This window comes from Phyllopteryx taeniolatus, chromosome 21 (genome assembly GCF_024500385.1).
Source record: "Phyllopteryx taeniolatus isolate TA_2022b chromosome 21, UOR_Ptae_1.2, whole genome shotgun sequence".
In the NCBI taxonomy this organism is placed as follows: Eukaryota; Metazoa; Chordata; class Actinopteri; order Syngnathiformes; family Syngnathidae; genus Phyllopteryx; species Phyllopteryx taeniolatus.
Window position 1 is genome coordinate 9,068,952 of NC_084522.1, and position 27,803 is coordinate 9,096,754.

Consider the following 27,803-nt stretch of genomic DNA (forward strand, 5'->3'; position numbering starts at 1 on the left):
CTTTAAATACAATATAATGTTCAATCGTCTTCTTTTTGTGTCAGTTTTACAGTAAACTTCAACTTGGAGTGACAACATCTTGAAGCAAGCACGCTTCACCTCTTATTTCGAGAAGAAAGTGAGGAAAGGCACTAGGAAATACTAAAAAATAGTGTGTTTTAGTATGTTTAAGAATGTTTTAATCATTTCAAATGTGTTTAAAGCATGTGGGGGCGGTAAAACTATATATTTTTTTAAAACCACAAAAAAAAACCTGTGCGGTCTGCATATGAGTGATGAGGCCTTTGAGGGACTCCACAGTAGCCAGCAGGGAGTCTCTCTCCTTCAGCCAGACTTGCAGGTTCAAATGGCAGCCGGGATCGTTTTCGGAAACAGGAAGCTCCGACAGTGAGAGGACGTGCATACCCTCCTGGTGCACCTCACGCAGCAACGACTACATGGAGACACAACAACGTGGCATTAGGCTCCTCCGGTACGCTACTTTTTGAAACTTAAACCTCTGTGCTTGAATCGTTAGCGTTTCCAGCATAAATTCAAGTTTCAAATTAGGATTTCAAGCCGGTCCTAGGGTCTCAAACCAGGGTTAGGGTTCCAAATTTGTGTTGGGAGTCAAAGGTTACTTTTTCAAACTTAGGGTTGCAAACCTGAGGAACTGTTACAAACAAAGCTAAGGTTTCCATATTAGTTTAGGGAGAGAATTAGGGTTTCAAACCAGGGTTATGCTTTTCTCAAGTTATTTGACCTTGATCCTATCAGGTAATACTGGATCGTCGGGCTCTCTTCTGGCACCTTCGGGTGTCACTCGGAACTCCTGCTGAAGTCCAGCAGGCAGATCATATCCGGTTCTCTGGCTGTAGTCCGAGCTGCTGTCTGCAACAAGGAACAAAACTCACATTGGAAATGAGGATCATAAACGATCGTTTCGGATCATTGTTGACCTTACCACTCGTGTAGCCATCTTTGAACTGTGCCAGGGTCCGATCTTTTCTCGAAAAGGGCACCTAAAAAGAGTAATGTCATAAGAATAGAATTCATTCATAATTATACAAGAGTAAATGACCGCATTTCCTTGAGGAGTGGCTAATTAGTTGTATTTGTATTTGTAAAACTCACTGGATAATTAGGAGTGTGACTGTTCATGCCTCACTTCAAGATGACGACAAATTTTTGCTACTCAGGAAATTAAAAAAACGTATTTACCTTAAGTTTGACAATTCATTTCTGGTAAATTAAAACAATACACCGGGAAAATTATATATAATTGAAATACAACATACTATAAAAAAATGTATATTATTGTATATTTTATTATAATATATATTACGTTGTATTTTTTAAATTCATTAACTTAATTTCCCTGTACGTGCATGTGTGAAAGGCTTTTGACTTAATTACACTGTATAAAACCAGTTTATTTCTTTACATTGTCTTTTATTAGGTTTTATTATGTTTTTATATTTTACAGTGCAGTGCTATTTTTCTTCATTAAAAACTTAACACAGAAATACTTTTTGGGGGGACTGAAACGGATTAATGGCATTTCAATTCATTTCAAAAGAGAAAATTAATTTGATATGAGTAAATTGATTTCCGAGCTTGGGCACGAAACAAATTCAACTTGTAAGTCAATGTAGCACTGTACTTAAATAAAATTACATTTTAAAAGCTTCCACTCAATTAAACACGTCAAATAAATGCCTGGTTGTGCTCACCTCTGTGGCGCGCAGTTGGTCAATGACGGCCTTGAGCGCCTTGCACTCGTCCTCCAGGTTGTGCGCATCGCGGCGCAGCGCGTCGCTCTCCGAGATATGCCGCGCCTCCATGTCCAGGATCTCGGCCGCGTGCAGCTCCTGCATCTGGACCACCTTCTCCCGGAACTCCCCCATCACCTCCTCCAGCTCCTTGTTGGCGGCCTTCTGCGTGGAGGCGTCTGATGCGGCTGGCTCGGTACTCCTGGAGGGCGCAGCGCTCTTCCTGGAAAGGGAGGTCTTCTCTTTGCTGCCTTTGGCGAGGGGCTGTTTGCTGCTCGCTTTCCTCTTGGGTTGGAAGGTGGACGAGGAAAGCTGAGGGGACGGAGCGGGAGAAGGGGACGTGGAGGCCGAGTCGGCCGCCTTCATCAGGGCAGCTCGTGCTTCCCGTAGCTCGTCTTGAAGCTTTGAAATGGAGACCATGTGGAACTGGATGTCCTCCTGGAGATTCTCATTGTGGGATTTGGAACTTCTCAGTTCTTCTTTGGTGGTTTCGGCAATCTTCTTCACTTCCTGGAGCTCCTCTTTCATCTTCAAAATGGAGAGCTCGCGAAGCTGGATCTCTTCATTGTGGGATTTGGAACTTCTCAGTTCTTGGGTGGAGTTTACAATCTTCTGGACCTCTTGGAGTTCCTCTTTGAGCTTCAAAATGGTGACTTCACGGAGCTGGATCTCCTCCTGGAGCTTCTCATTGTGGGATTTGTAACTGTTGAGTTCTTCTGTGGTGGTGTCCATGCTTTTTTGAACCTCTTGAAGCGCCTTTTCAAGTCGACTAAGAGACATTTCACGTACTTGAATGTCCTCCTGAAGCTTCTCATTGTGGGATTTGTAACCATTAAGTTCCTCTGTGACGGAGTCCATGTTCTTTTGGACTTCTTGGAGCTCCTCTTTGAGTTTAGAAATAGAGACCTCGCGCCCTTCAATGTCCTCCTGAAGCTTCTCGTTGCGGGATTTGTAACGTGTTAGTTCTTGGGTGAACGCCACGTTATTTTGGCCCTCGCGGAGCTCCTCTTTGAGTTTAGAAATAGAGAGCTCGCGTACTTGAACGTCCTCCTGAAGCTTCTCATTGTGGGATTTGTAACTGTTCAGTTCTTCTTTGGTGGTGTCCATGTTCTTTTGGACCTCCTGGAGTTCCTCTTCTAGTCGGCTAATAGACATTTCGTCCACTTGAATGTCCTCCTGGAGTTTCTCATTGTGGGCTTTGTAACTGTCGAGTTCTTTGGTGGTGCCCAGGTACTTTTGGGCCTCCTGGAGCTCATCTTTTAGCCTCAAAATGGAAGCTTCGCGGAGCTGGATATCTTCCTGCAGCTTCTCATTGTGGGATTTGTAACTGTTGAGTTCTTCTTTTGTGGTATCCACGTTCGTTTGGGCATCCAGGAGCTCTTCTTTGAGTTTAGAAATAGAGACCTCACGCAGTTGAATGTCCTCCTGAAGCTTCTCATTGTGGGATTTGTAACTTTCTAATTCGTCTTTGGTGTAGCCCACGTGGCTTTGGACCTCATGCAGCTCCTTGAGAAGGTTTGTCCTGTCTGCTTTGTCCTCTTCGGCTTTCACCTGGACATGAAACGACACATTTGAATATCAATTTTCCTATCTTCTAGTAAGGCTGGGTAATGAATCGAATTTTGAGCGACTTCCGTAGTCGGCGAACAGAGTTGCTGACTCAATGAAGGGTTTCTAGTGAACACTGTTAAAATTAAATCCTTTGTACTTACTTGTAAACGAGCTCCCTTAAGTTGAGCAATGGTCAGTTCCCGCTCCTTTTGGGAAAGAAAAAAAAAGAAATCATGGGAAATATTGTACACAAAAGTTCCATCTTTGATAGTAACTGCTTGATCAATACCTGGAGCAGCTCCTGCAGCTTCTCCAAGTTCTCCTTGCAGCCATTAAGCTCCTCTTTGGCTAGTGCCGCCTCCATCTGGGTTTTGGTCAGCTCTCCTCGCATTGCATGTGTCTCCTCGTCTCCTCCAGAAGATACCTGAGGGGGGACACAGAATAATTAGCAGCCTGCTACCTTTAGTACCATGGTGTAAAAACATGACCAGAGAGATGAAGTATACCTTCTCAAGCTGCTTCTTAAGTCTTTCTATTGTTTCGGTTTTGTCCTGAGAGACAGACAAAGAAAAGTATCAAAAAATGTCCTCAGAAAAAGGTTTGGACCTCAAAACTGCTTACTTTGAGTTCTTCCTGGAGATGGCCACATTGCTCCATGTGGTGGTCCAGCTGCTTTTTGGCGGCCAAGGCTTCATCTCGGGCCTGTTGAAGCTCCAACGCAGGTTCTTGATCGCCGGCTGAGGCCTGGTTCAAAGAGTCAGAGGGTTTGTTCAACTTGTCATGGACTGAAGTCTAGGTTCTAAACCAGCAGTGGGCAAAGTATGGCCCTCTGCTCTTCTCTAACCCAGCCCTTTTAGCAATCCACTGAGCATTGAGATTAAAAATAATCTTGTAATTGTAAATAATTTGTTGTGTTAACATGGCCTGTTTTTATTTCAAATTGCATGAATCAAATTGATTTATTGATTTCTAAATTTAATTTGCCCAATTAAATAATTGGTTAATTTATTATTTGTTGTAATCAAATAAAAAATACACTTAACTTTTTTAGAACAAAATAATTGGTTAAATAATTTGAATTAATTATAAATAATAAAATAGAAAATTATGAATTATTTATTATTAAAAATAACTATTTTAGATATTTTACATCCAAATTGTAACAAAAAAGGTTGATCACCCCATTCTAAACTCTTTTACCTTCAGAGCTGCCGACATTCTGGGAATCTTCCCGGCCATCATCTGTCTCAGCAGATCCAAGAGCGCTGCCATCCTCCTCTCGTACTGCACCATCTCCTCCTTCGAGTGGGAGAGCAGCTGCTTACGGAGTTTGTGGTTCTTCTCGATGCAACTTAAACTGGCCTCCAGTTCGCCAATCTTCTGGCTCAGGTGGCCCACCTTGTCACCCGAATGGTCTTTGGAGGCCTGGTGTTGAAGAGCATCCAGGGTGGCCTGGCTGACCAACGCCGCGGCCACCTTCTCTCTTAAATGCTCCTCCAGGGTGGACACTTTCCACTGGAGCTCATCGGCGTAATTTCGACAGCGGCTCAGCTCGGCGTCTTTCTCGCCTGCCGAGTCCTCCAGCTCCCGGATGCGTAGACTGAGTTCAGCTATGCTGGACGCGGCGCTCTTCTCCAGAGCTTGCATTTGTGCCTGCGCCACCAAAAGGCCAGCGGTTTTCTCCCTCAGGGTCTCCACGAGGTCCTCAGAGTTCTCGCCGCGTTCCTTCAAACGCCGGTGCGTTTCTAGCAACTCGCCGTCCTCCACTTTGAGAGCGCGGAACTCTCCGGAGACCAAGTCCATCCTCTGCTTCATCTCGTCAAATTCGTACTGCTTAACCGCGCGAGGCTCACTGTCCTCCTTGCATTCCATGTGGTCCAGCTCCTGCTGGAGTTTCTCGATGACGGCGTTCAACTGCTCAACCTCCTCCTCGCTCTTCCGCTTGAGACGTTCCTGCTCACTGCGCAGGCACTCCACCTGCGACTCTAGGTCATTTATCAGCGCATCCCGCTCATCTATTCCCTGGAATGATGACCAAAAACATTAACACATAATATCAAATAAATGCTCCCACCTCCTCTGGAATAAACCTTTGAGTCTCTGCTGTACAACAACGTATTTTAAACTCAATTTAGATTAGACCAGGGCAGGGCATAGTATGACCAGGGGGCCATATACCCTCTGAGTACTTCCATTATAAGTCCTGTAACATTTGTTGCATTAATTTAGCCAGATTTTTCCTTAAATTAATTAATTATTACTAAAAGGTATTTATTCTTATTTAAAAATCAATCTTATGGAATAATGTGTCTTTTGGTTTATTTTGAATGTAAAAATAGTATTAGTGAAATGAACAGTTTTACATGTACATTAACTTAGTGTACTTTATTAAATAACTGGTAAATTATTTATAATTCAAATCATAAATACTATTAAAAATGATGATTTTATTATTAAAATATATAATTTTAAATATCTTACATGTTTTAGCAGTTTTGTCCCCCTAAAATTAGTTAATTAAAATGTATTTGTTCATTTAGCTCATGAAAGAATTGGATTTATTTATTGTAAAAAAATAAATCAAATATATTAGTAAAATAAAGAATTACAAAGACATTTTTAAAATAAAAAAAAAAGTTAATTACTATAATTAAAATGGAAAAACAGTGAGAAGAAAAATAATTGGGTTTTTTTCAGTAAAATATGCGGAGTTGAATGTATTTTTTATGTATTTTACAATTTATTTATCTCAATGAAAAATGTGTTAATTGATTTATTGTAAATAATAAAACAAAATAATATTAGTAAAATAAAAACTATCTACCATTGACTGATTATTTATTTTATTAAATAATTGGTTAATTAACATTACATTTATAATAAACAATACAATTTAAAAATAAGAATAATTTTATTGCTCAAATACAATAATGCTCATATTTTACTTTTTACCTCATCTACGAATAACCTGTCCCATTTGCTTAAAACATCAAATGTGGCCCTTGAGCCCATCCCTGGATTAGACTTTAGTAGAGATTTTTCACACAGAACGTCAAGAGTTTTAATGAGCCACCACAAAACGAGCACATGGATTCACTTACCTAGACAAACAACACCAAAATGGATGCCACCAAAAATGAAAACACCACACATGACGACCATGAAGCTATGCACACACTAAATAGATTCTTACATTTTATTCCGTGCGTGCATACACATGGCTTGTTACCTTGTTGCCAGACGTTTTCTCCATGTGCTGGAGCTTAGTGTTCTGTTCATTAAGAAGTGCTATTGCCCTGTCCTTCTCCTCCATCACCTTCAAGAGTCAAGAGATTATAACGTGATGGAATGGACATGCCACGACAAAAAAATAAATAAAAAAATTCCAGAGTCGGGCCGACGACTAAATGCTTTAAGTTAAAATGGCCCTGCGATGGATGAGATCTGGCAGACATGGGAACAGGTCAGTTTTCTAGTCTATTTAAGTGTTTCCCAACCTTGAGAGCCCATAAGATGGTGTAAAAGCCCTGGCTATTAGGGACATAATAATTGATGTCAAAGAAGTATTGATACATCTCGACTGAAAGATAGATCCCTTTATGTCAGGGAGGAGCGAAGTTTAGCCTGGGTTGTTATCAGAAGTCACAGGGAGTCTTTGCCACATGTGCATATTCACGCATACTTCTGGTGAATTTTTTCCGTAACCAAATCATTTGTAAGCCGTTTATTTTTCAGAGTAAGAGTGTTGTCAGGCTCACTGCACAGTATACTTTCAAAATGATTATCTCTTCGCAATTTACTCACTAATTTTACTTACTGTATCTGCTCCTGTATAGTTGAACACAAAGCTATTATTCTATTGTGTGAATGGCAACATGTGGAAACACAGATTATTATCTAGTGGAGGAGCATTTAATTGTTCTACCTGTCATTTTTTGTCGATGGCATAGATAGATGAACATCGATTATACAGATTATATTACATTAGATACATAATTTGTAGTAAATAAATGAGAATTTTTGGATAATTTCCCACAGCACATTTTGGTTGGGAATCAGTAGTGTATCCAAAAGGTAGTATGCAACCAACCATGTGTTATATAAAGAGGGAATTAGCTACATGCTAATCTAACATCCTCTGAAAATACTTAGGTAGTTTCTGATTTGCATTTTGCACGAATACCACAGTCACGCAAATAGTGGCCAGCGGGACGTTTATTTCATTTTTTGTAAATGGGTAACTTTTTAAATCCTATGGCGTTTAGAGGTACACACATTGGTTACGTTTACCTGGGGTTAGGATAATGAGGGGGTCCATGAACAATGTTCTACCATGTAAATGGTCCCTGAAACCCTAAAGTTTAAGAACCGATGGTTTACACGCTTCTGGAGGTGCTACTGTTTTGGTTAGCAACAGAGTTCAGATAGGCTCAGCAGTTAACGTGTTCATGTCCACCTGGATGGCGTCTGCGCATAATAGGGGATCATCTTAATGCTGCGCAGAGAACTGCGGAACAACTCCACATTTTGAAACATATGGGCTCAGTAGTTGACTGTAATGTCCTTGTTAGAAATTGAAAAAAAATTACATTAGCAAAATAGAAAAATAAAAAGAACAAATAAATCTGCATGTGACGATGAGCCTCTATGAAGTTCTAACCTTACCCTGTGTGAAAAAGACAAGGGTATTTAACCGACTATTTGGGGTATGATGTATATTAGAAGGATGGCCACTATTTGACGAAATATGGTAGTTGGCAAAATGTAAAATAAACAAGAACACGTCATCTTTCTGGGTGTTCGCAGGTTACCTGGAGCATGCTCTCTCTGGTTTCCAGGAACTGCTGCTGGCTGCTGATCTCCTTGCGCTGGATCTCCAGCTGCATGTGAAGCTGCTGCACCTCCTCGCTCTTGTTCTCCAGCTCCTCCCGGAACTGCTCCAGCTGCTCCTCCAGGTGAGAGATCTGGAAGGAAAACACGCCAGACCTTAAGATGACAGATACCGATCTGATCCTGAGTGAGAAGAACAAAAGGGAACACTACCTCCTTCTCTTTCCGCTCCAACGCTTCTCTTTCGGTCTGCAACTGAGCCTCCAGTGTGGAGTGTGTCGTCTCCGTGACGGATGCATGACGCGTCTTTTGTTCGTCCTTTTACAAGTAACAAAATGAATACAAAACAAATCCACTGAAATAGATTTTCCCTATTTTAATATTCATTAGATTGGCTGGTAACCAGTTCGGGGTGTACCCCGCCTCCTGCCCGATGATAGCTGGGATAGGCTCCAGTACGCCCACGACCCCTGTGAGGATAAGCGGCTCAGAGAATGGATGGATAATATTCCTTAACCTGCAATTAAAAATTCCATCACCCATATTTTTTGAGTTTGTTTATTCTACAATTGTCAGAGAGAGAGGATTGGCATGTCCACAACAACCACATTTTTTTCCAGCGGGATTCTAACCTTCAAACCCAAGGCCAAGTTCATCCATTTTTTATAGCACTTGTCCTCATCGGGGTCGCAAGTGAGCTAGAAACTATACCAGCTGACTTTGAGAGATAAGGTACACCCTAAAATAAAACAAAATAATAAAGTGCATACCTATTTTAGATGTGGCGACTGGCGCACCAATATAACAAACATACTAAACTAATGACATGTCCCTACCTTAGCTTTGAGCCAATTAAAAGCTCTGATGAGATTCTGACATATATTCACATACATCTGACATCCTTGCATTCATAAAATATATTTTTTTCCCAACAACAGACGAGAATATAGTGCTATTTTGTAAAGCATAAAGGTGTCTTTAAGAACGAAAGCGGTAACATTATGAGAATTAAGTTGATTTTTTTTAAATCACGTGAAAATATGACTCTCTTCCCTTGTTAAACTTTAATACCATATTACAACTTTATCAATATTATATTATTAAACCAAACTCAATTCAACTTTACATTTGTTTAAACTTTAAATTCAACTTTATTCTCACATCACAACTTTTATATAAATTCAGAACAATGAAGAGAAAACATGCCTCTCATATTTTTAAATGCAACTACTCTTGTTCAAAGTGCCCTTCAAAGCAGCTTATTCAGAAACTAAGGATGAACATGAAGACTGCATGTACAAGAATGAATACTGTAATCCCCCTAGTTTTAGGACACCTGCGGGGGGTTTTGAGGCTAGCTGTTTTCCTGTCGGAACCTCTTGAGGCCGGTGTACTAACCACTATAACACCATGCTGACCGCCTTGCATCCAGTCCTGGTTCATTTATGTGAACATAAACACAGTGATCTGTACTGTATTGTTCTCTGGCTCTGTGCAGCCCCTCCCTCCTCGTAAATCTCTTAAAGTCGTCCCCTCATCTCCACGCTCTCACGCACGCGCCAGCCATATAACGCATCGCTCTTGCACACCCCCACCCTCTCGTTTTCCTAACCTTCTCCAGGGACTCTGCGCTGGCCAGCAGGGCCTGCTCCAGCTCACGGATGCGGCTCTCCAGCTTGTCAATCTCCTGGTCACGATCTGCTAGGTCGCGACGCAGCTGCTCGGAGCCCAGCAGCAGCTCGCTGCACCAGTCTGCCTTCTCCTTCAACTGGGAGCTCAGCAGCTCCACCTGGTTAGTGCAAAGAGGAAAAGAGAGAGGAAGAGCCTTTGAATAGACTCACTTATGAATACCAATTGCTACACAGTGTAGCCGACACATTCACAGCTAGCTTGGAGGTCAGCTGATCCACCTGAGAAAGGAAGGAGGGTGGGAGAAAAGTGCAGGAGGGAGAGAGAGCTTTCATTCAAGGGTGACAAACTACACAGTATCATTGAATAGGGGAGGGGGGCTCGCAGGATCCACCTGGAGGAGGAGAAGGAAAAAATGCAAAGGGGGGTTCAATGGGAAGACAACCTAAAAATGCACATATCTACAGGAAACTAAGGGAGGGGCTGGGAATATTGGATGCACTACAGCAGGGGTGGGCAAACTTTTGTTCTTGAGGGCCACATTTCATTTTTAAATGGACTTTCATAGTATGGTTAAAAAAAAAAAAAGCTTTTAAAACGTGTAGGTAAAATACCTCATTATAATAAATATAATAATTTAATTACAAAAAATTGTTCATTAAATTAAATATTTACATGTAGATGCAAAATTCTTATATTTTTATTTTTAAATTTATTTACTTACACGAATTAAGATGAGACAATAAAACAATACATTTTAATTAACCAGTTTTAGGGGGAAAGTTATCACCAAAAACTATTACAGGACTCTTGATAGTGTAAATTATATAGAAAATGTTAAAGTTCATTTTCATAGTAAAATAATTATAATTTGTAATTGTATTGTAATTAACAATTGTAATGAATTTATTATTTCAACATTCCAAATTCCCAATTTACAATTCAATAAAATAAAAATTGTTTCCATGGTTTATTTTACTAATATTGTTTTAATGAACAATAAACAATTTAATCAATTATTTAATGGGCTAAATGAATAAAATACAATAATAAATACATTTTAATTAACCAATTATAGGGGATTATGTCTAAATTAACAACAAATTATACAACAATCCTGATAATGTAAATGAAAAAAAATATGTAATTAGATTAATTATAAAATAGATCATTTTAATTGTATTTATATTTTAATTGATTATTTTATCTTTACACAATAAAATAGGAAGTGTTAAATGTAGATATTAAATAGCTTATTTTACTAATATTGTTTGATTACTTCAATTAATTATTTGTTGAGGTATAAATTTTAAAAATTAAATTAACAAAATTTAAATTAATTAAATTCTCCAATTTTAGCAAAAAATGGCTAACTTAATGCAACAATTATTACAGGACTCATTATAACGTAAACGCTCGGTGACCTGTTTAAAGAATGGTGTGGGCTATACTTTGCCCACCCCTGCACGAAACGCTCTCCAGTGGATTGGGGGACACATGTAGCGACTAGAAGCAGTACCTTTAAGAACACTCCGTCCACCTGCAAAGACCAGGGAGAGAGAAGGCGGGAGTAGCGTGAAGGAGCAGAGCGCGCCAATGCAAAAAAAAAAAGGAGAGAAGTAAGCCAAGGAAGAAAAGAAGAGGCAATTTGAGGTATTAATAATAAAAAGAATGTGGCTCTGGAAATTAACAAAATGGTAGGTTGTCATCACCGGGCTCTCAGCCTGTGACCTGGAAGCACAAATAATGTGAGAAAAGATCCTTAACTGTTCCATGCAAGCCCTATATAGAGTTTAAAACAAAACTACTATTACTGTACTTGACTTATAAAGAAATGCAGAGGATTAGAAGACAGAGCGACTGGAACTCAAGAGCATTTGCATGGAGCTTATCATCAAAACCACAAAGTAAGATACAGCATTAAAATTGGTTAAGAAGTAAACTCCATTTCAGTAAGGAGCAACATTACAATCATTACATTTGCCCAAGTTACACTTGAATGTGTTTTGCCGGCGGTTACGGCGCTCAAACGCATGCTAATAACTGTTACACATTAACTAACTTGTTAAAAGGTGACGCGTGATGATCCAGAGTTCAATGTAGTTAAAGTAACAGCTGCACCAGCAATGTGTGCGAGGATCAAGAAATCCAGAACACATTTGGTTTTGAGGGGGATGTTCTGTCACATGCAAATGAGCCACTGCTCACCCCGCCCCCCTGTACTACAGGGCTAATGCCAAGTATGTCTTTCGCTACCATGACGACCCAAGGCGTGTGGCAATTTGTACTCAAACAGCCTTGAGTCTGAAAAGAAAAGCGAGTCTCCATAAACAAAAGTAAAAATCATGAATTGGATTTTCATTTGTGGTGGCAGCACTTCATAACCAAGCTGTTGAGTATCAATTAGTGTAGCGGATCTGTGCATGTGAAACTTTGTGAGGGCGTTATGTAAATAGAACAACTCACTAACAGACACATTTTTGGAAATAGGGACTTCACCAAAGATTTACTTCTTTTAACTTCACATGTAATGAGTGGGCAGGCACTCCAGAGACCCAACTATTTGTACACAAGCAATCAAAAAGTCAATTTACATAACGCAACCTTAATAGGAAGGCCTCAGTGAACACATGGAGGAAGTATACAGTAATTCATTTTTTCTTCTTGCCTTTTCCTTTGTTTCACATGTAAGTAGATTGCAATTGAATACAGTGGCCTTTAGGTCTTCAGTTCTTACCATTCAGTGTCATTCGTGAATTCCCACAATGTCGCTGTTACTCCCAAAGTATTAGGTTTCCCTATCTGGCAATGATCTCCCTTTTCCTCTGTTCCCAAATCTGACAAATCCCTGTGTGCAGGTCACACTAAACCTTAACCATGTTTTTTCCCCCCCCAACAGCCCGTCTCCTGACTTACATTTGAGGCTTCAAACAAATTAAGACCAATAAAACTTTTGCATGGCTAACCTTACACCAAACAGAATTTGAATTAAAGCGACAGCGGAGTACAGTGCACACCGGTCTATTTGCACTTCGCTATTCACGATTTTACCTATTTGCGTTTTTTTTCTGTGGAACCTTCACCCCTTCATGGTTTTGGCACTCTTTATATCTCTCCCTAAAAAGTGCTACAAGATGCCACCAAAGCCCTAGCTAAAATTAACGTAGCAATTAGGAAGTACAGTGAAAAGTCTGCAACAGAGAGAGCATAAAAATACTTTTTGTAAACAACATTGCCCCTCTCAGATGCTTTAAACCAATTTATTGTAACACACTTAAAAATGTATCTCAAGATTATAAACTGCAGATTTCCGCAATAGACAAGAAGATACATTCCACAAGAAAATCTTCAATGTGGTGGTGCCACAGTAGGTGAACGGCGATATACATTCAATTACTAAATTTTTTTGCGCAATTCACTAAAGGAATTCAAGTAAATCCCCCGAGTAGAGGAGGTTTCCTGTATTTCAGTTTCCCAATGGCTCTATTAATGGCTACAATGTGACAAGCAAAAAGTATTGGCCAGGTCAACAACTTTGGTGTCACGTTCAAGGAACCACTAGTAAATCTATCACCTCTATTGTGGCGCGGCACAGTGTCGTATATGCAAAATAGAGCTCCCTCCCTTCTTGTGCTACCTGTTGGCTTCTTTGCTCCGAGCCACTGGGAAGTTTCTGTTGGTTCTTTAGCTGCTGCTCCAGGAGGTGGATCTCGTGTTGGAAGACGTCGCGCTCGTGCTCCCGGTCCACGGCTTGCTCCTAGAAACAAGAAAAAGTGAGTTTTCCCCTCACGAATAAGATGCTTCAATATAAACGTCTTTGTCAGTGGTAAGTACTGTACTACAGTGGATATAAAAAGTTGACACAGCCCTGTTCAAATGACAGATTTCTGTGATATAAAAAAATGAGACCGAGATGTGATTTCCAAAAATGTTCCACCATTAATGTGACCTACAACATGTACAACTCGATTATAAAAAAAATCTTTGAGAGGGGAAGTAAAAACAAACAGATAATGTGTTTGTTCAAGTGTGCACACCCTCTTACAACTGGAGATGTGGCTGTGTTCATAATTAACCAGTCACATTCAAACCCTTGTTAAATTGGAAATCAACACACAACTGCCACCATCAGTGCCTCTGACTAATCCCAAATAATGTTCAGATGTTCTATCAGAATATTCCTGAGATTTTTTTTTACCTTTCTAGCAGAGGCCTGAAGGCTGTGTGCTAACACTGATTGGTATTTTGAACTGTTCATAATTCCTTCCACCTTGTCTAAGACAACAGTTCCAGCTGAAGAAAAACAGCCCTAAAGGATAATGCTAAGTTTTAAAGTTAAAAAAGATGCTGTATAACTGATAGTAAAAATTCATTTTTACTCTTTATAATTCAAAAAAATTGTGCGCACTTTTACTTTAGTAGAGGAGTTTAATCAGTACTTCTGCTTTTGTTTTGTTTTGTTTTTGTACACGTATTGTACAAGTGTCTGTGCTTCTACTCAAGTAGTGAGTGTGAATATTTTGCCCCGGTGTTTGTAGCTTACGTCAAGGAACCGCCTGTTCTTGTCCAGCTGCTTCTCCAGAGCCTGGATCTGCTGCTGGAGGTCCCCGGTCTCCACCTTGCAGGCGGTCTCCAGCTCGATCACTCGGTTGACTTGCTCCTCTAGCTCCGCCTCCAGGGCCTTCATCTGTTTCAGCAGGTCGGCGCTCTCCTTCTCTGCCTGGCGCTGCACCTCCACCTTCTCCTTCATCAGCTTCTCCGTCTCTTCCAACAGATCTGAATGGGCACGGCGGTATTACTGCCTGGACATTCTTTTTTGTTGTTGGAGAAGCGATTCAATATGAATGGGATGCTGAGGCTACCGAAGAGTCTGAGCTGTTTCAAGCCTTGTGATGGGATGTTATGCAATACTGTATTTCCAAATAAGGTGACTTTCGATGGCTGACTGAGACTCTTACACTGTATGTTTCTGCATGTGACTTTCTTCAGGCTTCTGATTGGCTAAAATGGCCTTAAGGTATCAACCTTTTACTTAGGCATGCATAATATGGGAATGCTTTTTTAATATTCCGGAAGAGGGAATTTTTTTTTATATTTGTAGCCATACCACATACTCTAGCTGTTGTGGTTATCCTCAGACTCTTCCACCATTCCATTCAGTTTTCCAAGATGATCACGCCCCCACCCCCGCCCCCACCAACACGATGTCCGTTCTGCTACCACCAAGGAACAACCCCCATTAGTTCACCCAGGGTCAAAAGATCCCCTGCAGGATTAGCAGTGACAAGATGCGACAAGTGTGTGAGTGACAGACCATAACATTGCAAAATCCATGCCCAGGAAGCATTGACAGGGGGAGAGGGGATGGGGGTTGCAATAATCACACTACCACAAATAAGATAATCAATAATACAAAATACAGACAACTGACGTTCTGCTTTCATTCCACCATGCTAATTCGAGGGCTAACATTCAATCCAAGATGCTAAAAAATGCAGGACAAGATTAGTGAAAAGCAAACAGTTGAAGCAAAGGTTAGTGATTGTGAGCCCAAAAGCAAGCACAAGCCTTGCCGGGTGATGCCATAGGTGGGAGTTTGTCACATATATGCCAGTCATAAGTGAGTCTTAACTTTAAAGTTTCAAGCAAGTGCCATGTTACTGTGGGAAAAAATTATAATCAAGCAAGTTGAGTCCCCACTAAATTTCAAGAAAGTCTAGTCAAGTCATTAGTTGGGTTGATTAAGTCATAAATCAAGTCATCCAATCTTGCTCAGTCATAGAAACACTTTAACCATTTTGCACTCAGTATCTGTACTTGCATTAGTTAGCTTTACTAACATGTTCACAATCACAGTTTTATAATGGTCCCAAACCAGTTTCCTTATTGTCTATTACTTTACTGCCACCTCAATTAAATGCATTACCGACATGAACCTTTGTTAATGTTTGACCAGCTATCGTTACGCAAAATTGTGAAGCTAATGTAGTTTACAAGTCTTTGTGAGTTTTACAATGACTGATGAAGTTAGATATTGTAGCCGTTGTGTCTGTTATGTTGCCATTCTCCGTTTCCGGATTTGATCAAAAACATAATCCTTGACTCTAAATGTAATCCTCTTCGGCGCTCCCTCCATGATACTTAATGAGGTGGCCTTTGTAAACAGGCAAGATTTGTCAAGTCATGTGGTTCAAGTCTAAGTCAAGGTGAGTCTCATGATTACAAAGTCAAGGGTCTTTCATTAGTGTTTGGCAAGCAAGTCCCAACTAATATTGGCAATTTAAGTCTTAACTGGAGTCAAATCATGTGACTCGAGTCCCCCACCTCTGGGTGATGCTGCCGGATTAGGGTTACAGATGTATCATCAGTTAGACAATTAAAAAGAACAAAGAGAGAGTGGAGGAGGGGCTGAGCCATGCTCAAAGTGGACACACCTGCTTCAGGTGCTGCAACCATTGCAGCTTCAACTAGGCCTACAGGAGAATAAGAAAGCACAGGAGTTGAACATGCTCTGCTTTTGTGTGACAAATGGGAACATCTCGGAAGAAAAGGTGGCAGAAAAAAAGGGATGGCGCAGCTTTCTTTTTGTGTTTCATAATTCAGGAGGTTGTTCAGTTGTTGTCACAGGATGAAAAAGCAATACCATAAAAAGAAGACGTTTCTTAAATTGCCCCATGATCTGATATGTGTTGAATACTCACCCTTATAAAGACAATGTACTCACGGCATACCTTTTTGATAACAAGAGGGGTTATGGTACAAAATGAACTGCATTATGGCAAGTCATCAAGCTTCGCAGCCATGCTCCACCCAATGTCGAATACTACAATGTTTCACAATTTAGTGTATTATATAAGATAGCAATTTGATAGCAATCAGACAAAACCTCAAGGACTGGTTCGCTGGTGAAGGACCCCTGGAAAATGGCCACTTCAAATCAAAATGGCCGACTTCCTGCTCATTTTAAGAAATGGCTTCTTGAGACTTTAGGTCTACTCATGATAGACCCGAGTACCTAATTTCAAGTTACCAAGTGAAACTGGCTTTAGGCAAACATTTTTCACCTGGATGAACACACCTTCAAAATTTGGTGAATTCTTGAGTGTGGGAAAGCCTTCAAAATGACGACTTAATGATGATGAAACGATAGCGCTTTTCAAGATGCCCAAAGACTTGTTACAGGCCTTCTGTGATACGTACAAAGCTCACGAGGTCCAGCGTTTTCTCGCATGGCGTCTTGTTGCCGGGACACCAGCTCACGCTCCTCCTGCATTTGAAGCCGCTCCTGCTCCAGCTCTTGCAGTCGACTGCCTGTAACCTGCATTGGAAAAAAAAAAAAAAAAAAAAAAAAAAGTCAATACAATGAACCCTCATTCATCGTGGGGGGATACGTTTCCGTCTCACCCGCAATAGGTGAAAATCTGCAATGTTGAGAGACCATATAAAAAGGTTTTACCCCTCCCACACGCTTTAAACATATTTAAACCGATGAGTTAGTTTACCTTCAGCAAAGCCTGATACATTTCAGGCCACATCAATCAAAATTGGGCATCATTATCTACCTGCAGCTCCTGCTCCAGGTTGAGCTGGAGCTCCTCCTTCTGACGTAACTGCTCCTCCAGGGCAGCTCGTTCACCTGTGTAGCCGTCAATCAGACCTGCATGAGACGAGACAGAAAAGTGTTTTTAAAATTTGACTTCTTTAGGATACGTACGGCGGCGCACCAAAGAACCAAAAAAGAAAAAAAGAAAAAACAAGGTTACCAGCAAGCACAAACGCTGCATAATTGAGGAACACACAAGTGACCCATTTTGCTCGACATGTAGAACAGGACCGGGTTGCAAATACAATGAAATGCTTCATAACGCCACGGCTTCATAACAGGTCAGCAAGCATTTTGCTCCGGGATGCCATTCGGGGTCATGGATAGGTGCTGAGAGAGTGGTTTTCTCCAAGAATAATGATTAAATGTCATAAAGGTGTATTTAGTGGCTTTATAATGGCTGCTTGTGTTGATTTAGTGGTAAATATCCATGGCTTTGCCCTATTTGAGACACCTGAGCAGGACATAGAGTTGAGTTTGCCTAAGGAGGGTTCTTCTCCAGGATGCACCATTCACATCAGTCATGTCATGGCTCTTTTCCCCATCATGTCAAGACATAGTGACAGTATTATACTGCCATTGAAATGCAGTCATCAGAGAAATATAGAAGCTATATAAAGCCGATGTAGGGTACATTCCTGGAATTATTCTGTAAAAAAATATGCATCACATTGCATGAATCTAGTGTAGCGCTCGGAGGTGTTATTGATGCTCCACATGCTCTCAATCAGGTTGAGGTCAGAAAATGAGCTACACCATGGGTTTTTCTTCCATTTGTATGCTTAGCCGCTACAGCTTCAATTGTGTTTTTTTGCAGTCTGGTACGGTGTGTTGTTTTGCATGTCTTGAATTATTTTACTGCGGAAGGAATGGCTTTCGTTTCTTTTTATACCATGAAGGAAGATGGTCAGAAACTCCACAAATTTTACCTGCTTTGGTTATTAATGTGCCAACATGCTCCTCCACGACACAATGTTTCACAATTTAGCACTAGGCCTTTGTCTCGTATGGTGAGCAACAGCTATTCGAGGGGTAGAGCGACAGAGCCCTGCCACGAATAGCGGAAATCCGCTAAAAAGCTTTTTACTGTACTATAATTGCCTTTAGATTACACAAGATAACAACAAATGACTCCTTTTGTCTAAATGAAACTCCTGAACTTAAGCAGGTGGACATTTCTCAAGATTTTTTTGTTCGACTGCTTGTGACAAACATGCCCCCCAAATTTCACAACAGAAGCTTTCCGTAAAACTGCTTTCATCAGAACCAACACGCTTGCTCTCCGAATTGCAACTTATTTGGGGGTAACTTCATTGAAATCTTAATTAATAATCATTCGGAACACAGTTCATGCTCAACATAAGAGTTTGACATATGGTTACCTAACCTATAAAACAATGTTTTATCGCAGCACATATTAGACTTCTGCAACTGTATAAAACGATACTGTTCAAGTAAAAGAAAGATAAGCATAGCAAACACATCTCACCGTTACTCTGTGTGCTTCCAAAAAAGTTGCTCTATTTAATAGACTTGAGCCCAAGTTAGCTTGGCTGTTGTTTGGTGTGCGTGTGCGAGCAAATGCAACAGTTGGGCCCCGCAGGACCAGCTGTCTCTGACATGGATGGGCTGGCAACCCACCACCCCATCAAGATGGTAAAATGTTGTTTCTGTCACGCTGAAGTGACAATATGAGTTATTTTCCCCTCTAAAGTTTTGCAGCAGTGACGTCACTTACAAACTATAAAATGTAAAATATTCACTACAAGAGAACAAGCCAACATCTCAATTCCCCACCCCTTCATCTTGGGCTATTAAGCTCAGCGCCTGCGATCCTGCTTAAAAATCATTTGGGTTCTTGTGTTGACATTTAGCCACAGTTCCTGGTAGAATCACCTGAAAATTGCCTCTATGAGAGAGGTGATAGGAATTAGAACATAATATGTAAAGGGACACGCACACTGTAAAAAAGTAACAGTGCAGCTCAGCCACATGTGTTTTTTTTTTTAACTCACACAGTGCAAACACAACTACAAGCATTTTGTCAAACTCTCCAGGGCTCATCAGATGTAACTAAAGCAATAACAAATGTCATTATTAGTGTTTGTACAGCTTCCCAACATACGAGGGCATTGCAGTAAGTAAGCAAACATTAAAAAAAGTTTGTTTAAATGCTTTGCTATATCAGATTGGCTTAAGCATATGTTTCACAAACAAGTTGAGGTGGTCCATCCTTTTCCTTCCACTTTTCTGCATCTGGCCCTCAGTGTAATGACCCCTCGTCCCTACCTATTTACTGTACTTCAGCCATTTTGTGTATGTGTGTGTTTCCGATACAATTAAAGATGCTCACCCTCAGCCCGGTGTAGCTCTAGGGCGAGCTGCTCGCGAGCCCGAGCCTCCTCAGCCAGGCGCTCCTGCAGCTCCTCCTGCTTCTGCAGGAGCTCGCTAATTTCCTGGTTGTGGCGGAAGGACTCCCGCATGAGCTCCGTCTGGGTGATGCGGGCATGTTCCAACTGAAGGGTGACCACAAAAAAAAAACAAAAAAAAAAGCAAGTATGATGAAGTGCAGCTCCAACACCACGGCAATAACATACCGTATACATTATTTCCCTGAGAGGGTCAATCAAAACCGGTGCAATTTTTGAAACAGGTCTTGGATCTCATTAGATTGTGCAGGTGTTTCGAAAGTGGAGTACACACGTGTGGACAACTGGGACGAATTTTAGCATTTTTCCTCCCTTGTAAGGAAAGTAAGCAGAGGCCTGGTTGTTGGATGTCTCGGAAAGATTATCCGGAGCGATTATCCTGTGGTGTGGGGTTTTTCCTTCCCGATCGCTCAGAAAATGGTTGGGTGCTGAAAACAGTTAAACCTGTTCAATATTTATGATGTCAAACCCTTTCTTGTGTGGTCAACCCAGAGTTCGGCCAAGCCACGGACTCTGTGATTGTACCGTGAAACAATTTCTATTTCTTCTTCTGCGACTAGTCTTTCTTCTTTGTAGATGTGCTAACCAGTCGTCCACCATGCCGCCCCGTAGTATTATTTCTCCAATTTATAGTAAAGACTCGACTCATGAGCCATGAGGTTAGGTTGTCAAGTGTTTCGTTGCCATTCCACGATTACTTTACAACAGATTTGCATATCTCTGGAGTGCAAAGGTCTTATACAAACTAGGAAGTAGTGACGTTGCAGAGTGGAAGTTACACAATCCTCTCACCAAGAGGTACAGATATTTGTGTGAAAAAAAAAAATGTAGAAGTACCAACCGTACTTATTAAATTATTGTACTTAAGTAAAAAAAAAAAAGTACAGACTCTGGAATACATACAACAGAAAAACTGAATATTTAATGTCAATTATAAATAATATCTGTATGTAAACATTAACGTAACAGTGTTTGTACTGAGAAGAGGAAATTCACAGAACAGGTTGCATGTTGTTGTTTAAGAGCTAGCTAGTGTTGGCTTGACTTATGCTATCTAAACAATGCTTTGCTAACGTGGTGAACTGAGGAACAAAAAAATGCTAAATCAGCTAATAACTGAAAAAATACACCTATGTTTTTTTTCTTCAGATTAGACAAACTTTGAACACTAGAAGCTGGTAATTTTTACGCTGGCACAAGACAACGCAACATTCTTTTAGACAACGACATCAAAAGATTGTCTTAAATAAGGCCATGCCAGGAGAATATTTTTCCTTCTCCAAATTTGTTGACATCATCGTTAATTCTCCGTGGTTCATGTTCCGCTAGTTCGCTGCTGTCCCCGTTTTATCTGCCCTTAGAAGACCCCAAGATCTCAAATGAAAGTCTCAAACGCGGTTGACTATCTTTTTTACATCGTGTCATCATCCGCAAAAGGGTTGGAAAAAGTAACAAGCCTATTTTGACAAAGTATGTACGGGAATGTACAGATACCAGTTTTCAAACGTAGGGAGTAAAAGTAAAAAGTTGCGAGAAAAGTACAGATCTCTGAATAATATACTTCAGTCCAGAAGGTACTTGCCACCACTGCCCTCAGCTGATATTTTATTCATCACGTGCACAAATGAAGCTGTAGGGGGGTAAAATATTCATCAGCGTTTCTCATGTGATGCATGAGGTGTATAAACTTACTGTATAGGGAGGTGTGGGTAGAGAGATTCTGGAGATAACTTTAAGGAGGTGACCATTGGTGCTATGATTGACGTGTGAGATCTGTGTCTGCACCAGGACGGCGTTCTTCTCCGTCAAGGTGCTGTAGATGGGGAAAGGCCGCGGGAGGGGAATCCGAGATTCTACCTCGTACACGTCCTGATCCTCCCCTTCCACCCACATGGTGCCATGCGTCCTGGAATTCCAGAAAGAGCGATGGGAATCCATGGCTGCCGAGGATGCCTTTTTTTTTTTCGATCACCGGAGAGGGTTCGCCATGAACCGGGAATGAAGTTGATGTTGCCGTTGGTTGCCCGGCAACGGTTAACTCGTTCGTGGCCTGGTTGAGCAGGTAAACAGGTCCGACCGCAATGAGCGGCGAAGAGGAAAAGTCCAAACGGAGCACGTCATCCTGATTTCTTCTGCTTAAGTGGCATTCCTGAACACAACCACGGGGAGGTACGTATACTCCGAAGTACGGGTCCTCTTCACTGATCCCCCTGGTCCCATTGAGCTTCTTTTTTCAGTGGAAAAGCACAGATCATATCTCCTTAGTCTTCCCCCTCTAGAGATGACCAAACAAAGATATATCGCCGTAGCAACAACATGCTTTTCTCGAGGGGCTCCCCCCGTCTTTCTAATTGCTCAGTTCAGGCGAGGGTGAAATGACATAAGAGAGGTCCTTCCACAGTTTGCCCGTTATTCCTGCTCGGCTCTATGCACGCTCTAAATATTACTCACCGGGGCTGGAGCACTTATGAGACGAGGTTTCCTTACTCTGTTACACGAAAAAAAAAAAAAAAGAGCTCAAATCCAAGACTTCCATAGCTTTTTTCCCCTCATTGTGGTTCATTGACTGCACTGATCACCGGGCTGAGGAATTGTGCTCAGTAAAACCAGGGTGGGAGGTAGGGAATCAGTGAGGGCAAGGGAGGTGTGGCTTCTATTCTCAACACCACCAGGCAATCCAGGTAGAAGAGCAAATAGATCTCTCTCTCTCTCTCTCTCACACACACACACACACACACACACAGATTGACACCACTCCCTATAACACTACAGTGCGCACAAATAATAACCCCCACACAAAACACACCTTCCCTGCAACAAAGTCGTCAAACCGGATTCACTTCTTACGCAGTCACAGTCAGCCCAGACAATGACTATTAAATGTTCCGACATGTCACCTCCTGATGTGACATATTGCCATTCTTAAAACACTTTCACCCTGGCAGGAAAATCATTTAGGGGGAAAAAAAAAAAAAAGACTTTTTCCTGATGACTGCCTTTGTATTGTGCACCTTATGCTCTGCTCTTATACAGCGTGAGTTCTTCCCGGCACTTTTATTTAAATTTTATTAACTGGGATGTGTCCGTGGACTTTTTGTTTTGGACTCTCTGGATTATTTCTTTTTGTTAGTTATTATTTAATGCACTTTGACAGCATGCACGTGCCCGTGCTTGAACCAGCATATGGCAGCCTTTTTTTTTTTTTTTTTTAATTGTGCAAGGTGGCGGTGACATTGAATAACTGGCATGAGGAGCGATCGCATTATTCATGATATTACAATGCAGAGCAAATGTGATTGTGTCTTTTTGGGAAGACTATGGATTATTTCTGGTTGTGTTTATTTCTATTGTGCAAGGTAGTGGTTATCACAAATGTCGAAAAATGTCTGGAATGAATAACTGGCGAACGGAGCAATCACATTAATCATGACACGTACATTGCCAGCAAGCATGTGCACATGCGTTTTTTTAAGAACTATTATTGATAATTTCTAGTTGTGTTTATTTCTATTGTGCAAGATCATTGTTAGCATTGAGAACTGGTGAGTGAAGAAATCATATTAATCATGACATGCACATTGCCAGGGCGCATTTGCCCATGCATAAAGAGACTATGGATTATTTGTTGTCGTTCTGTTTATTGCTGTTGTGCACCATGGCAATTATTATGAATAACTGGCGAGAGGAGCGATGTCAATAATCCTGACAGGTAAATTGTCAATGCGTAAATAAGTATACAGTGGATTTTTTTTTTTACCCTATGGATTATTTCAAGTCGTTTTATTTATTTCTATTGTGCATATCGGCAGTTCTCATGAAGTTGTTGAACCATCAAAACCACAGCATGTAGAGATGCACTTGGTACCTGACCCCATAGAAACAAGCTCAGGGTGTGCAAGCCACACAAAAAAAAAAAAAAGAATCTACGCAAATGTACATTTGACTTTAAAAAAAGACAAAAAATGTAATATTCAAACAAATGCTTTGCTGGAAGCAATGCACGGAGATGCTAAACAACAGTGATGCCCGGCTTGGACTTAGGTCGCTACAAGTTATTTTTAGATCACCAAGACAAACGGCATCCAAGCGTGAATAACGCATGAATTTCAGCCACGGGGGTAGGATGCAGCGTGCACTCACTTACAGTAACAAGCTCAATGGCCTAGTTAAGCTAGACTCAGAGGGGCCGACGCTACACGCAGGGGGTGCACGACATGGGGACAGGGGGGTGGGGGGGCTTCCACCCAGCCGGACTATGATAGGCTGTCTGCCGATGGGACAAAAGCTCTGTGTAAATACAGCTCGTTTCTATGGGCAACCACTGGGAATGAGGCGGCATTTTCCAGACAACTTTGTTGAAAGATCCTATTCTGCAGTCATCTCCAGACTGAGAAAACCAATAGCCTCAGCTTTGTGTATTTAAAAATAGTATGTGGAAAAGCACCAAAAAGTAAACTTAACGACTAGCCTTTGTTTCATACCTGGTTGGTGGTGTCAGTGATAACCATCAGCATGTTCTCCAGGGCTGTCTGGAGTCGACCACTGATGCCCATCAGATGCTCCTCGTTCTCCCCCAGGAGAAGGCTGTCGTCTGGGGAACTCTTGCCAGATGGACCTAGTGTGACATGAGACATGGATAATTTCAAGTCATTCATTTGATTTCTATTGTGCGTTCAGTTGATTTCTATTGTGCAAGTAGACAGTTATTATAAATAAGTGCTGAGTGGGGCCATCACATTAATTTTATGAAACATATTGCGAGTGTCATGGACAATTGTTTTACCCTATGGATTATTTCGCAGCAATGTTTATTTCTCTTGTGTACGCTAGCACTTTTCATGAACTGGCACGAGGAGGTATCGTATTAATTACAAGACGTAAATTGACCGCGCTTTTTTTTTTTAACTTTGTGTATTATTTCCAGTTATTGCCTGTATTTCTACATAAGTGCACTGAACCTGAGTACGCATCAGAGGACTCACACCAGCCAAATGTCAAGTATGTTCAAGTACTGTTAGAATGAAATGGCCAAGTGTGCCCGAAATCTATTGCACAGTGATTCTCAAAGTGCTCCCTCTAGTGGTTTGCGAAGAGTCACTGAATTAAATGTTCAAACTGCATTATTTTACAGTGGGTTACACAATTTTTTTTATGCTAGTACACTACTTTTGTTAAGTACAGTTCAGTTGTATTCAAATTTTAAGTACAATGCATTTGCATTTAATCTTTTAGAACTGCTTTTTTTAAAAAAACATTTATTTATTATTTGCAATACATTGATTAATTTGAATTGAATCATTATTTAAAACAGTTTTTATTTTCATAAATTTAAGGACGGTGTTAATGTTCAAACTGCGCTTTCAATATTAAATATACTTTTCAGGAAAAAAAACTCTGCCTTGTTTTTGATGAACACTTGGGCTTACTACTATACGACTGTATTTTAATGCATGTCCTGATTTTTTTCGGTGGTACTTGAACTAAAAAGCTTGAGAATCAGTTTATTACAATGTAGTTCCAAGAGGTATAGTAGGTGTCTCTCTATTCGGAGGTTATAACCTTTGGTAGTTAAATGAGTGTTACGTGCCTGCGACATGCGGTGTAGAGGGCGGTGCAGCCTGCAGCCCTGTGCTGGAAGAAGCATCCACCTGCAGACTTTGCATGTGAAGGCCCATTGTTTCTTCTGCCGCCGCCGTGGTCTTCAGGACGTCGGCCAACACCCGACTGAGCCTCTCGTTGGCTCTGTGCAGGACAGTTCTGAAAGCAAAGTTAATGTTGACTTCACTAAACTCATCCTATTGATAACACTAATGCAGGGGTTCTCAATCATTTTGGGTCCAGGAACACCATACAGGGGTGAATTTTTTCCAAAACCTTATTCTTATTGCTAACGCCAAATAAACATTACCCCTAAATATCATAGCAATTAAAAAGTTGCCTTTTTTGAGAAAAAAGTGGGAACGTTACCATAACAAATTCATCTTTTTTTTTTTTTAGAAAAACCCTGTAATGTTATGATAATGAAGATGTATTTTTTTTAAAGAAAAAAATATTGTAATCTTTACAAAAACAAAGACCTATTTTGTCACGATACACATTTTTAATCTTACAAGAAAAAAGAGTTGAATTTTCGATGATAAAGTCGTAATATTATGATATTAAAGTCAAAGTTTAAAGAGTGAAAGAAATAATCTTTACAAGACCAAAAGGTATTTTGAATAAAGTCGAAATTTTCCAATGAGGTTTAAATATGTTGACACTAAAGTCAAAGTTTAATGAGGGAGAAAGTCATTTTTAACGAGTAATTTTAAACAATTTATTCCAAGACGCCTGTACTGAATTCTCGAAAAAATACATCTTTTCTTCTCCCAAAAAAATAGGACTTTTTTCCTGTAAAACTACACATTTTGTTGAAAAAAAATACATAAATAAAAATACTTATGCAGGGATTTCAGATTTATGTGATGATAGGTCACAATCATATCAGAGCTTTTAATTGGCTCAAAGCAAAGGTAGAGAGAAATACTTGGCTCATCGTGTTTGTCTCTGTATATAAGTATGCACTTTTTAAAATGATACAACAATGTATTGCGAATTACTTTGCGGACCGCCAAACTACAACTTGCGGATGAGAGTTTGATAACCACTGCACTAGTGAATCATTACATTAAAAGTGAAATGCTCATCACCTTTCGTTGTCCTTGTCAATGGAGTCAGCACCGTCTTCCTCAACTTTTTCTTCACCATCATCTTTCGTCTGCAGCGGCTGCACGGGAAAAAAGGAGAAAACAGAAAGCAGTCCTGTCATCTCAGAGCCGCAAGAGTGGCACTGTCGGCGACGCGAATTCAAATAACGCGAACACGTAAACAACGACCCTTATGACACACAGACGCACTTGGACTCTCTAGAAGCCCGGAGAGACACTAGTTTCTTTGTGGTGCCATGGCAACAGGTGCAGCTAGGATGCAGCTGGGATAAAGAGGCACAGCAGCACCACCAGATGGACAGATGGCAGTAATGCAGATGGTGCCAAGTGGAGCCAAGTGTAAATCTTTTCCATCCATTTTCTATAGTGCTTTTCCTCATTAGGGTTGAGGGAGAGCTGGGGCCTATCCCAGCTGACCTTGTGGCGAGAGGGGGATACAGCCATTCATTTTCAAGTGAAATGTTGTAAGATGAGTTTGATATGATATTACGGTAACCCTTTTTAAATGATCAATGTAGGCATTTTACATATTTTTGTAGGGGTGTTAATTATTCACAGTTTTCCACTTTTTGCGGCAAAGCTCAGTCCCGATATTCAGCAAACAGCAGTGGATTACTGGAGACCGGGCGTCATCGACATGGTGCCCGTGGACACCATGTCGATGACACCACAATAACCACATAAGTAGCTCGTCGGCCTGTTCTAAAAATAGGTCACCAGTGATAGGACACAGTAATTTCCTTGTAATGTTGTAGAAGTGATCATTTTAAAATGTAAATGCTTGCAGAGATGTATCAAATTCAATTGTTGGATACTGATATTCTGTTTCCTACCTTGTTAAATCATCACTAATTTCTTACGACAAATCAATAATCAGTCAGTGTTTTCACATGGATTAATATCATTTATTATTAATACTAACATGCTTAAAGGTAATTTGAGCACATTTGCTACTTCAGAAGTGTGTATGAGACTGGTACCCCTTCGCATTAAAGAGTAACCAAGAAGTAGCTGTCAGTTTCAAAAAGGTATGTGACCCCTGCTTTAGACTGAACCCGACAGCCTCTCTGCTGTCACACAGCAAAAAGCTAAGCAGGCAAGAAAATGCTCAAGAGAAGCTTTGTATACTTATGGACGAGTTCTTTGCAGCTTGAGGAGTACTTGAGGAACAATTTGATGCACAGGTGTCAATCTGGTGGCCCGGGGGCCAGATCCGGCCCGCCACGTCATTTTATGTGGCACACGAGAGTGTGCATCGACTTTGTGGTTCTTGCTAAAATTCCAAAATTGAAAATTGTCTTCA

General features: G+C 40.7%; 1 protein-coding gene across 6 annotated transcripts in view; it reads right to left on the reverse strand.

Moving 5' to 3' along the window:
- The window catches only part of akap9 (A kinase (PRKA) anchor protein 9), a 56,623-nt gene that overhangs the window by 7,340 nt on the left and 21,480 nt on the right, over positions 1-27,803 (reverse strand). For 4 of the 6 annotated variants that reach the window (XM_061760972.1, XM_061760969.1, XM_061760970.1 and 1 more), the window contains 22 exons: positions 26,483-26,559; positions 25,381-25,550; positions 24,275-24,408; positions 19,718-19,880; positions 17,324-17,418; positions 16,962-17,079; positions 16,196-16,234; positions 14,305-14,537; positions 13,399-13,518; positions 9,745-9,921; positions 8,346-8,450; positions 8,114-8,266; positions 6,532-6,618; positions 4,503-5,324; positions 3,924-4,046; positions 3,809-3,853; positions 3,592-3,726; positions 3,464-3,508; positions 1,713-3,302; positions 944-1,001; positions 743-870; positions 254-433 (listed from right to left, as the gene is read on the reverse strand). In XM_061760972.1, the coding sequence (XP_061616956.1) occupies positions 254-433; positions 743-870; positions 944-1,001; positions 1,713-3,302; positions 3,464-3,508; positions 3,592-3,726; positions 3,809-3,853; positions 3,924-4,046; positions 4,503-5,324; positions 6,532-6,618; positions 8,114-8,266; positions 8,346-8,450; positions 9,745-9,921; positions 13,399-13,518; positions 14,305-14,537; positions 16,196-16,234; positions 16,962-17,079; positions 17,324-17,418; positions 19,718-19,880; positions 24,275-24,408; positions 25,381-25,550; positions 26,483-26,559 (4,797 nt within the window). The remainder of the gene's footprint in view (positions 1-253; positions 434-742; positions 871-943; positions 1,002-1,712; positions 3,303-3,463; positions 3,509-3,591; positions 3,727-3,808; positions 3,854-3,923; positions 4,047-4,502; positions 5,325-6,531; positions 6,619-8,113; positions 8,267-8,345; positions 8,451-9,744; positions 9,922-13,398; positions 13,519-14,304; positions 14,538-16,195; positions 16,235-16,961; positions 17,080-17,323; positions 17,419-19,717; positions 19,881-24,274; positions 24,409-25,380; positions 25,551-26,482; positions 26,560-27,803) is intronic. The other 2 variants (XM_061760971.1, XM_061760973.1) reach the window with 2 other exon arrangements.